Raw genomic sequence first — 11,732 nt, 5'->3', positions numbered from 1 at the left:
TATACAGAAATTAAAATGAACTCCACCTTTACTAGTTGCAATATTATTGGGATACACACATTAATGCTTAAATAATTAGAATACAGCAATATAACATTTTTTGTGCATAAAGAATACTTTGACTGCTGGTACTTTTATATTTACTTTAACTAGAGTACTATTTTGAATGCAAGTGTTTTTGTTCAGTTTATTTCCTGTCATTTTGTAGTTTGTAACGTTGACTTCCTCTCATTAATTTCTTAGTTAATTAGTTACTTCCTGTCCCCCCTCCTGCTGTGATGAGTCTCCAGCCTTCCCTCATGTCAATTTCTCGTTCCTCAGTCAGTCCTTATATATATATATATATATATATATATATATATACTCTGTGTTTCTTCTGTATCCCTGTATCAGTTTTTTCTATCTCATTTGGTACTTTTGTTCCCGCCTGTTTTCCCTGTTTTTGTGGATTGTTGACTGCTTTGATTTTTGGACTCTTACCTTTTGTTCCCAGCTTTGTCTGTCATAAAATTTTTGTTGTAATTATCTTTTTAGTCTGCTTTTGGGTCCTATCTGGTTTCCCCAAAACTGTGACAGCAGGGTTTTTGTAACAGAGTATTTTACACTGTTCTATTTATCCATAAATAGAGATGTTAAAATGTTGACAGTTTATTGAAACATTAAAAAGGGGTTTCTTTCACTCGCAGCGTTTTCAGATAGAGTTCATCTAGTGTAATGTGTGTCCAGTTTACCTCTCCATCATCTGCTGTCTGTCTGTCTGTCTGTCTGTCTGTCTGTGTCTCTCTCTCCATTGTGACTTTAATAAAGTGGATTCACACAGTGTTTTCATTGACAGCAAAATTAGTCGTTCACAGTTTTAGTTCACAGTTTTAGTCCGTTTTCGGATAGTTGGAAATCAACAGTGAGTGCTAATGTTATCTTAAATTACTTGTATAGCCTACATAGATATACAGATCATTTGTAACAGGTGAGGAATATCTACAAATGATATGCATGTTGAGATGAGTTGTTTTACACTTGATTGTTGGGTATATAAATCTGCACTGCACTGCTTGTAAATTTAAGCTGTGTGCCTGGAAAGGTTATTTTGCAGGTGTTATTTGTATGTGTTGAATGTCAACCTTGATACTGTCCTTGTAAACAAGCATGAACTTCTACCTTTGTAACTTTACAAGTGACAAGTATTCAGCATTAGTAGCATGTGTTTGGTAAGAGAGACCTGTACGTCTCTCTTTGTATTCCTCTAAGACACATGGTGTATATATATTGTGGCGACCCAGGGGAGAATGCAACAAGATTCACATAAAATAGGCTCCAAGACAGATGAGGCAAAATCAAAAAGTCTTTAATAGACAAGTTAAAGGGAGGGAGAGGGGCACAGGGTTAAAGGTGAACTAAGGTTTCTTCCCGGCTGGGGCGTTTGTCCTCAGGTTTCAGTCCTGGGTCTCCAACGAAACAGGCTTCTGGATAGGGCAGAGAGAGGGGTAGAGGTGAGGCATGGGTTACTTGCCACGGGGTCCAAGGGCTACTCAAACAGTCCCACGTCTCTCGCTCCTGGCTTTCTGACGTCTGTTGCCTGTCGTTCCTCCTGGTCGAAGAGCAGCCCGATTGAGTGGGAGAGCAGGGAGTAAATCTTCTCCCCTGATTACCTGATGGGTTGCAGGTGTGTCCAGTGCCAGATTCCCAGTGGCTGCACCACCTCCACTGGGTAGAACACACCCCCTGCTACCTCCCCTAACCGGAGCCTGGGGTTTCCCGGTCGGGTTGGGCCTGTGGCTTCTCCTGGCTTGCCACATACCCCCCCCACCAGCTCCAGGCCGGGGCTGGGAGCGCCGACAAACAAGCAGTCCTCTCTTCTTGATAGGGCATCCGCATTTCCGTGGGCCCTGCCCGACCTGTGTTCAACAGAGAAATTAAAGTCTTGCAATTCCAAGAACCACCTTGTGACCCGTGCATTGGTGTCCTTGGCCGTTGATAACCATTTGAGTGGTGCGTGGTCTGTTACCAGGGTGAAGCGTCGGCCGAGGAGGTAATAACGCAGCTTGGTCAAAGCCCATTTGATAGCCAGACATTCCTTTTCTATGGTGGAGTAGTTCTGTTCATGTTTTTTCAACTTACGACTGATGTAGGTCACCGGGTGTTCCTCCCCTCCTCTGATCTGTGAGAGGACCGCTCCGACCCCTGTTCCGGAAGCATCAGCGTGCACCATGAACGGTTCGCTGAAGTTTGGGGCACCCAGCACGGGCTCCGTGCACAGGGCCTTCTGAAGGGTGGAGAAGGCTTCCTCTGCTTCAGCACTCCAGGAGACCCGGTGAGGGTGGTTCTTCTTCGTCATCTCATGCAGAGGGGCTGCAATCGTAGCAAAGTGGGGGATAAAACATTGATAATAGCCAACCAGACCCAGGAATGTCTTCACCTGTCGCTTGGTCATCGGCCGGGGCCAGGTGGTGATCGCCTCCACCTTCCGGAGTTGGGGTCTCACATTACCCCTGCCGATGGTGTATCCCAGGTACTCGGCCTCCTCTAGCCCCAAACGGCATTTCTTTGGGTTGGCCGTCAGGCCGGCTTGTCGCAGAGCTCTCAGGACTGCCCGCAGGTGGCCTAGGTGGGCGGTCCAGTCTGTGCTGTGGATTATGATGTCGTCAATATAAGCGGCTGCATACTCACGATGGGGTCGGAGTATCTGGTCCATCATCCGTTGGAAGGTGGCGGGGGCTCCGTGTACTCCAAAGGGCAACACGGTGTAATGGTACAGGCCATCGGGGGTGACGAAGGCGGTCTTCTCCTTGGCCCGGTTGGTGAGGGGGACTTGCCAGTAACCTTTGGTGAGGTCAAGAGTCGACACAAAACGACTGGGGCCTAATCGTTCAATCAACTCATCGACCCGAGGCATAGGATAAGCATCAAACTTAGAGATTTCATTCAGTCTTCTAAAATCATTGCAGAACCTATCTGAGCCATCGGGTTTAGGAACGAGTACAATTGGACTGGACCAGGCACTATGTGATTCCTCAATGACCCCCATCTCCAACATCCTCTTTACCTCTTCTCGAAGGCTCTGCCTCTTAGCTTCGGGGATGCGATAGGGCCGGAGCCTCACCTTTTTTCCTGGCTCGGTGATTATGTCATGTTGGATCACATCCGTACGTCCCGGCAGGTCAGAGAACACATCTTGAAACTGGCTCGTCAGTTCAACCAGGTCTTGGCGGTGGGACGGTGCCAGCTGAGGGCCGAAGGGTACCTGTGCATTCAAACTGGACATTTTAACAGTCAAGGCGGGCGCCGGGGCCGCATCAGTGGTATGCCATTTCTTCAGAAGATTAACATGATAAAGCTGACAAGTTTTTCTCCTCCCCGGTTGCCTCACCTTATAGTTGACCTCCCCCACCTTCTCCATGATCTCATAGGGCCCGTGCCACTTGGCCAGGAACTTGCATTCTGTGGTTGGGATGAGGACCAGGACCAACTCACCAGGCCTGAACTCTCGAATGTTGGCTTTCCTGTTGTAGACTTTGGCTTGAGCTTGCTGGGCTTGCTGCATATGCCCCCTAACAAGGGGCCAAACCATGCTCATCCGGTCCTTCATGTGGTCAACATACTCAATGATAGAGCGGTGGGGGGATGGTTGTTGTTCCCAGGCTTCCTTGGCCAGGTCCAGCATGCCCCGTGGCCTCCGTCCGTACAGCAACTCGAACGGTGAAAATCCTGTGGACGCCTGTGGGACTTCTCGGATGGCAAACAAGACAAAGGGGATTAGTTGGTCCCAGTTTTTCCCATCCACATCAATGATCTTTCTCAGCATTTGTTTGAGAGTTTTATTGAACCGTTCAACAAGACCATCCGTCTGCGGATGGTAAACAGACGTCCTTAACTGGCTCACCTTCAACAGCTTGCACATCTCCTTCATTACTCTTGACATGAAGCAGCTTCCCTGGTCGGTGAGGACCTCTTTGACAATGCCCACTCGACTAAACAGTAGGAACAGCTCACGGGCCACAGTCTTAGCCGTAGCTGCCCGTAGGGGAATAGCCTCAGGATAGCGAGTGGCATAGTCCAGGAGGACCAGGATATACCGATGTCCCCTGCTGGATTTAGGGAGGGGACCCACAATATCCATGGCCACTCTCTGGAAGGGCGTGTCAATAATGGGTAGAGGGATCAAAGGGTTCTGATAGTTTACCTTTGGGGCTGTCTTCTGGCATTCTGCACAGCTTCTGCAATAATCCTGGACAGCCCTCTTCACCCCAGGCCAGTAGAAGCGGCCCAGGATTCTCTCGTACGTTTTTTCTACTCCTAGATGTGCCCCTAATAGGTGTGAATGAGCTAGGTACAACACTTTAGGTACATAGCATTTTGGGACCAACAACTGTTCAACAATGAGTTCTCCCTTTTTAACCACCCTGTACAAGAGCCCGTTTTTTACCACAAAATGTGGAAAGATGATTGCACTCACCCCTTCAACTCGGTTGCCCTCAACTTCAATCAGGTTCCTTCGGGCTTGTTCCAAGTTGGGGTCCTCTAACTGGGCGGTTCCAAACTGCCCTGGGTGGGGCCCCCTTTCCTCCTCTACAATGGGGAATTCAGAAAAAGCCTCTGAAAACCTGTCGTCTGATGAGGCTTCTTCGGGTTCAGTGTTCCTGGCCCCTACAGGTTCAGCTGGTCCCTGAGCGTCTTCACTGGTCTCCTCCCCAGAGGAGCCGGGGACCCCAGCTGCACAGACAGGCCGGGGCCTCGCTTTCCCGCTGCCCCGGGGTTTCTTCCTCAGGTTGTTCGGCCCCCACAAACGCCAAAATATGGGGCAGTCTCTCCCGATGAGTACAGGGACTGGCAGGTTTTTCACCAACCCTGCGATCAACTCAAAGGTGCCCCGTGTGGTCTGGACCTTGATGTGAGCGGTGGGGCAGTCCCGAGAGTCCCCATGGACACAGGAGACCGGGATAGAGGGCCCCTGGGGTCCTGTCGTCAGTTCGGGCCTTAACAGGGTCACAGCACTTCCAGAGTCCAGGAGGGCCTCTGTATCCTGCCCATTGATTCGAACGGGGAGTTTTGGGGTCGTCATGTCCTCATGAGCCCAGCAGGTGGTGAGATAGCCTCCCGCTTCCTGGGGGGCCCCAGCCGATTCTGCCGTCGGCATCGATTCCTCATCACCGGGGCAGTTCCACGATAGATGGCCTTCCTGACCACATGTGAAGCATCTGCGACGCTCCCGGATAATTGCCGGTCGGGTCTGGGGGGTTGCCCGGGGCTGGCCCGGCTGGCTGGCCCCTGGTTGAGGTCGGACCTCCTGGCCCCCCCTTCTCACCCTCAGCTTCTCTCCCCGGGGATCAGAGCGGCCGGGACGTGGATTCTCCCCCCGGTTGCCTCGCAGCAGTTCAGCGGTTACCTGGTGGTTTTCCAACAGCTCTACCAGGGCATCAACAGTCTCAGGATTACTTTGGGAGGCGTACCGTTTGGCGTCTGCAGGTAGTGCTCGAATGCAGCGGTCCATAACAACTCTATCAAGGGCCGAGGGTCCGTCCCCTGTGGTCAACCACGTGCGGGTTAGACGTATCAACGTGGCTACCTGAGGGCGTACAGGGGCCGTCTGGTCGTAGGCCCAGGCATGGAACCGCTGAGCCCTTGTTGGGATGTTGTGGCCATAATGGGCCAAAATGGTCGTTTTCAGCAGGTCATAGTTGTTGACGTCCCGGGGAGGAAGGTCCTGACAGGCCCGTTGAGCTTCCCCCGTTAGGAAAGGGGCCAGTATGCCAGCCCACTCTGTCCTGGGCCACCTCTCTCTCTCTGCTGTCCTCTCAAATACCGCAAGGTAAGCTTCAATATCATCTTCTGCACTTTGTTTCGTTAACACTTTACTGGGTCCCACTGGCCTCTCTGGTTTCACCAAGTGTTTTCCCAACACAGTGAATGCATCCTGCAAGGCTTTAAGGCTATGGGCCTGTTGGGCTTGGGTTTGGATGAGCTGGGCCAGGGCCTCCTCCATCTGAAGTCTATTTTATAGTGAATCTGTAGCGTTGGATCACGATGCCCGCATTCTCCACCAAATGTGGCGACCCAGGGGAGAATGCAACAAGATTAACATAAAATAGGCTCCAAGACAGATGAGGCAAAATCAAAAAGTCTTTAATAGACAAGTTAAAGGGAGGGAGAGGGGCACAGGGTTAAAGGTGAACTAAGGTTTCTTCCCGGCTGGGGCGTTTGTCCTCAGGTTTCAGTCCTGGGTCTCCAACGAAACAGGCTTCTGGATAGGGCAGAGAGAGGGGTAGAGGTGAGGCATGGGTTACTTGCCACGGGGTCCAAGGGCTACTCAAACAGTCCCACGTCTCTCGCTCCTGGCTTTCTGACGTCTGTTGCCTGTCGTTCCTCCTGGTCGAAGAGCAGCCCGATTGAGTGGGAGAGCAGGGAGTAAATCTTCTCCCCTGATTACCTGATGGGCTGCAGGTGTGTCCAGTGCCAGATTCCCAGTGGCTGCACCACCTCCACTGGGTAGAACACACCCCCTGCTACCTCCCCTAACCGGAGCCTGGGGTTTCCCGGTCGGGTTGGGCCTGTGGCTTCTCCTGGCTTGCCACAATATATATATATATAATAACTTTATTTGTATAGTGCTTTAAAAAGCAAAAGTTACAAAGTGCTTCACAGAGCATAATCAAAACAAAACAATGATTTATATAATTTACATATACAGCATTGACATGGGTGTGTGCTTGACTGTGTTGTTCATTACAAACAGCCCACCATAAACGTCTTTCTGGAAGTCACATGCTTTCGGCTAAATCATGAGCCTTACTTTCACTTTAGGGTTGTTACTGAGTTACTAGTTAGGTGCATGGAGAGTTGCTCAGCCCCTTAGACCCATCACACCAGATCAGAGCTGCTGAGAGCAGTGGGAGGAGTATGTGAGGGGCAGAATTGAAAGATATCTCTATATATAGCCTAGTGGGACAAGGACGGGACCAGCCATCTGTACACGACCCAGGCAGTGCTAAGAAGACACACAACAAAGGGTGAGTTTATATTCAATTCTAATATGGACACGTGTGCAGACACACACGTAATCTGTATGCACTGGACTTCAGCTCTCTGTACCACCTACTGCTGTAACATGTTATTTCAAATGTCACAAGTAAAAGAAAATGTTATGTCAAATGAAAAATGCAAAAGATAAGATATAATATTATGAAGACAATTTTATCCTGTGGGTAATGGGGGCGGGACTAGATAAGGCTTCTCCCGCTTTCCCTTTCGGCCATGTGTATTGTACTATTTGAACAAAGATGTGTGATGATGCTGATTTAACTGACATGCCCGAAATAAATAAATAAATTCTACATTTACCTTAATCCTCAAAATGTTGGAAAACTATGAAGGTGTGCAGTATGTTTCAAAATTCAAGTGCATGCGGGGGGGGGGGGGGGACCACTGCCTTAATCTATTTTGATCAGGCTAAACATCACTGGATGATTTGAAGATACATGTATTCAACATTTGACTTCTGTATGAAAGCAAGTTATAGTCGAGCTGAAACGGCAGTTCAAGATCATAGCTTCCATAAGGTGACGTCTTTCCATGTGAAGCAGGATCAACAGGCGGGACGTAACTTTGGGAGGGATTTGATTTGGATGTCATAATATCATTGGTTGAAGTTGGTCGGATAAATAAATAATATGAATACTGGTAAATCAAGTTTTAGAACATGATTAAATAGCTGCAATATTAATTTGGCTTTGGTGCCAAAGAAAATGAGAATTAGATGTATTAGATGTAACAACCATAGGAAAATTAGCTAATCTTTGCTTTTAAAAATCTTGACCTTGGGCAATTTTTTACAGTAACCTGCAGTTGAAGATATGGAGGAAGATACGGATCAAATGGAGGTAAAGAGAGTTTTTCCACAATTAAATTTCAAATGCTCTATATAGGTGAACTAGAGGGTAAATGAAATCATCAATCATATTTTCTTTATTCTACATATTGTTTTTCCCTGTTATTTTTGGATCTGTTGTACTCTGAATTGGTGTACCAATGTGTATGTTGATCTCCATGTTCTTAATCACAATGGTAAGAATGGTTAACTCAATGTTGTAAAAATCACCTGTTTTATCAGTGTGATCCAGTGAAGGGTGATAGACACTCACACAAGGATGATGACGGCACAAGAGTAGGAGGAGAGTCTGAAATCCAATTTTTATTATCATCTGCATCCAACGAGAAAGGTAACAATAATATTTTTTATCGCAACATAGACATTTTAGTGGAGCAGTGCTACTATCTTTCAATTTGTGATACAAGTGTGAAAATTGGCATGAACAGTCTCCATGGGTCACTTGACAAGAAAATTGTCAGAGACATTTGAAATGTCAAGATGGCGGCCATTTTCCAAGATGGCCGACACCTTAGTGGAACAGTTAAGTGATATAATGGTTTATTTGGTGATACAAGCATGAAAATTGTCATGAGCAGTTTCTGTGGGTCACTTGACAATAAGCCACCCACAGCTACTTGAAATTTCAAGATGGCGGCCATTTTTCAAGATAGAGCCTTTTGAGGAACCCAATACATTTCTATGAGAAAATGTATCATTTAAAGATCCACATGGCAGATGGCAGTCATCCTAAAAAATGGCCGCCATCTTGAAATTTCAAGTCGATGTGGTGATCATTTGGTCAACTCCCAACAACTCTCCGCAATATAGGTGGAAGTGGAGTCCGGAAGACTTTCCATTCCTCGTCCTGTACCACCCATCCCTAGTTGGATGGGCTTGCCATTTGTGAATGTCGCTTCAATGCCTGTCCCCACACGCATCCAGCTTCATAAGAAGCACGTTTGGCATGCTCTTTGAGTGCTGCTTGAGTTGGATCAAGTCATATTGTCTTTGCTTTCTGGCAAAGAGATCAAGCCTGGCCTTGTCCACAGTTGACCTGTCCAGGGGGTGGCCATCTTGAAAATAGAAATTTCAAGTGGCTGGGAGTGTTTTCTTGTCAAGCAACCCTTAGAGACTGCTCATACCAATTTGCATGCTTGTGTCACTAACTAAACAATCATATCGCTTAACTGCTCCATTAAGGTGGTGGCCATCTTGAAAAATAGCCGCAATCTCAAAATTTCAAGTAGCTGTGGGTGGCTTAATGTCAAGTGACCCACAGAAACTCCTCATGCCAATTTTCGTGATTGTATAAACCATTATATCACTTAACTGCTCCACTAAGGTGTCAGCCATCTTGAAAAATGGCGGCCATCTTGAAATTTCAAATGTCTCGGACAATTTTCTTGTCAAGTGACCCATGGAGACTGTTCATGCCAATTTTCACGCTTGTATCACCAAATAAACCATTATATCACTTGACTGCACCACTAAGGTGTCGGCCATCTTGAAAAATGTCCGCCATCTTGAAATTTCAAATGTCTCGGACAATTTTCTTGTCAAGCGACCCATGGAGACTGTTCATGCCAATTTTCATGCTTGTATCATCAACTGAAAGATTCTGACAAAAATAAGCACTTAGCCGCTCCACCATTACAGTAAAATTATATTTTACAATCAATTGTGTCAATAACATTGAGAAGTAACTAACTCTGATATTTGTTGGCTTTGACCCTTCAACAGGAGAGGCTGATGAAGTTAAAGGAGTCAACAATGAAAGCAGTAACATGAGTGAGCGGCCCATGGAGGAGAGTGATGCTGTGAAGGACACAAGTCCAAGGTCTCACACGGTTTCAACAGATACAAAATGTGAGAAACCTTTATGCTCAAAGTTTCCGTGGTTTCTGCAATCTGCTTGTTGTTACCCTGCAGTGGACGAGTCGGAGGAGAGTACAGCTAAAACGGAAGTAAAGGTGAGATCTTTTGGTCTTCAGAAGTCAATGTCAAGCTGCAATGTTTCCTTTTCATATTTTTAAGTTTTTGTCCGTTTTTGGCTTAGTTTAAGATTGGAGTTGTTTGATTTGTGGTTTAGAGACTGTTTTACTCCACAAAGAGCCTGGTTGGACATGTGGCTGAGTTGAAAACACTTACAGAAGAGTTTCTTTTTCTTTTTTCACTAAAATGTGAACCTGCTTGCATTGAATGCATATTTTGAGCCTTGGTTTTAATTCGGTTTGTTCTTCTCTGCATTGATCTCCTTTTGTGTGTTGTTGATCTTCATGTTCTTCATCTCAATGGTTCTAATCTTTTTTATATGATGTTAAATGGAATTATTTGTTCTCTTAGTTCGATCCAGTGAAGAAACCTGCTGATGTGGAACACTCAAAAAATGATGGCAACACAACAGCAGGAGGAGAACCTGCAACCACGGAGAGAGGTACGTTTGAATGAATACTACTGTAACAAGAAAGAGTGAAGAACATAAAAACTAGCTTACAGTGAACTTATTAATAAAAACAAAAATATATTGATTTCAAACTGCATTTTCCTACCTCTTATAATGCAGTCATTTATTCTACTGTAGGTTCCTTAGCTACGGGTTGATTTTATGCTTGACTATGTGCTTGTTTTTACCCTATACTCACAGTAGACGAGCTGGAGGAGAGCACAGCTAAAACAGAGGTAAAGGCTGCTTGCATTTAGTTTGTACATATTGTTTTCCCTGTTATTTTTGGATCTGTTGTATTTTGAATTGGTGTACCAATGTGTATGTTGATCTCCATGTTCTTAATCACAATGGAAGAACCTGGTGAACTCAATGTCGTAAAAATCACCTGTTTTATCAGTGTGATCCAGTGAACGGTGAGACACACTCAGACAAGGATGATGACGGCACAAGAGTAGGAGGAGAGTCTGAAATCACATTTTTATTATCATCTGCAGCCAACGAGAAAGGTAACAATAATATTTTTTATCGCAACATAGACTTTTACAGTAAAATTATATTTTATATTCAAATGTGTCAATAACATTGAGAAGTAACTAACTCTGATATTTGTTGGCTTTGACCCTTCAACAGGAGAGGCTGATGAAGACAAAGGAGTCAACAATGAAAGCAGTAACATGAGTGAGCGGCCCATGGAGGAGAGTGATGCTGTGAAGGACACAAGTCCAACGTCTCACACGGTTTCAACAGATACAAAATGTGAAAAACCTTTATGGTCAAAGTTTCCGTGGTTTTTCTTACCTACTCTGTCTCAGTGACCCTAAACAGTTTATTTCATGTTTAATTCTGCAATCTGCTTGTTGTTACCCTACAGTAGACGAATCGGAGGAGAGTACAGCTAAAACGGATGTAAAGGTGAGATGTTTTGGTCTTCAGAAGTCAATGTCAAGCTGAAATGTTTCCTTTTCATGTTTTTAAGTTTTTATCCGTTTTTGGCTTAGTTTAAGATTGGAGTTGTTAGCATTTGTGGTTTAGAGACTGTTTTACTCCACAAAGAGCCTGGTTGGACATGTGGCTGAGTTGAAAACACTTACAGAAGAGTTTCTTTTTCTTTTTTCACTAAAATGTGAACCTGCTTGCATTTAATGCTTCTCTGCATTGATCTCCTGTTGTGTGTTGTTGATCTTCATGTTGTTCATCTGAATGGTTCTAATCTGTTTTATATGATGTTAAATGGAATTATTTGTTCTCTTAGTTCGATCCAGTGAAGAAACCTGCTGATGTGGAACACTCAAAAAATGATGGCAACACAACAGCAGGAGGAGAACCTGCAACCACGGAGACAGGTACTTTTTAATGAATACTACTGTAACAAGAAAGAGGGAAGAACATAAAAACTAGCTCACAGTGAACATATTAATAAAA

At 45.6% G+C, this 11,732-nt stretch overlaps 1 protein-coding gene across 4 annotated transcripts in view; it reads left to right on the top strand.

Annotated features, from left to right (window-relative positions):
* The first annotated feature begins 6,944 nt into the window (after positions 1-6,944).
* LOC311031283 (interferon-induced very large GTPase 1-like) overlaps positions 6,945-11,732 on the top strand; it is a 60,127-nt gene continuing 55,339 nt past the window's right edge. Inside the window, exons 1-11 of one of the 4 annotated variants that reach the window (XM_084037494.1) lie at positions 6,945-7,004; positions 7,830-7,874; positions 8,105-8,213; positions 9,605-9,730; positions 9,794-9,834; positions 10,208-10,298; positions 10,509-10,543; positions 10,708-10,816; positions 10,941-11,066; positions 11,182-11,222; positions 11,563-11,653. In XM_084037494.1, coding sequence (XP_083893620.1) covers positions 7,848-7,874; positions 8,105-8,213; positions 9,605-9,730; positions 9,794-9,834; positions 10,208-10,298; positions 10,509-10,543; positions 10,708-10,816; positions 10,941-11,066; positions 11,182-11,222; positions 11,563-11,653 — 796 coding nt within the window. In that variant the 5' untranslated portion in view covers positions 6,945-7,004; positions 7,830-7,847. Of the gene's footprint in view, positions 7,005-7,829; positions 7,875-8,104; positions 8,214-9,604; positions 9,731-9,793; positions 9,835-10,207; positions 10,299-10,508; positions 10,544-10,707; positions 10,817-10,940; positions 11,067-11,181; positions 11,223-11,562; positions 11,654-11,732 lie in introns of those variants that run through there. The other 3 variants (XM_084037492.1, XM_084037491.1, XM_084037493.1) reach the window with 3 other exon arrangements.

Source organism: Eutrigla gurnardus, assembly GCF_963514095.1.
Source record: "Eutrigla gurnardus genome assembly, chromosome: 20".
In the NCBI taxonomy this organism is placed as follows: Eukaryota; Metazoa; Chordata; class Actinopteri; order Perciformes; family Triglidae; genus Eutrigla; species Eutrigla gurnardus.
Note: the sequence above shows the minus strand (reverse complement) of the source record. Positions and strands in the feature narration are given on the sequence as shown.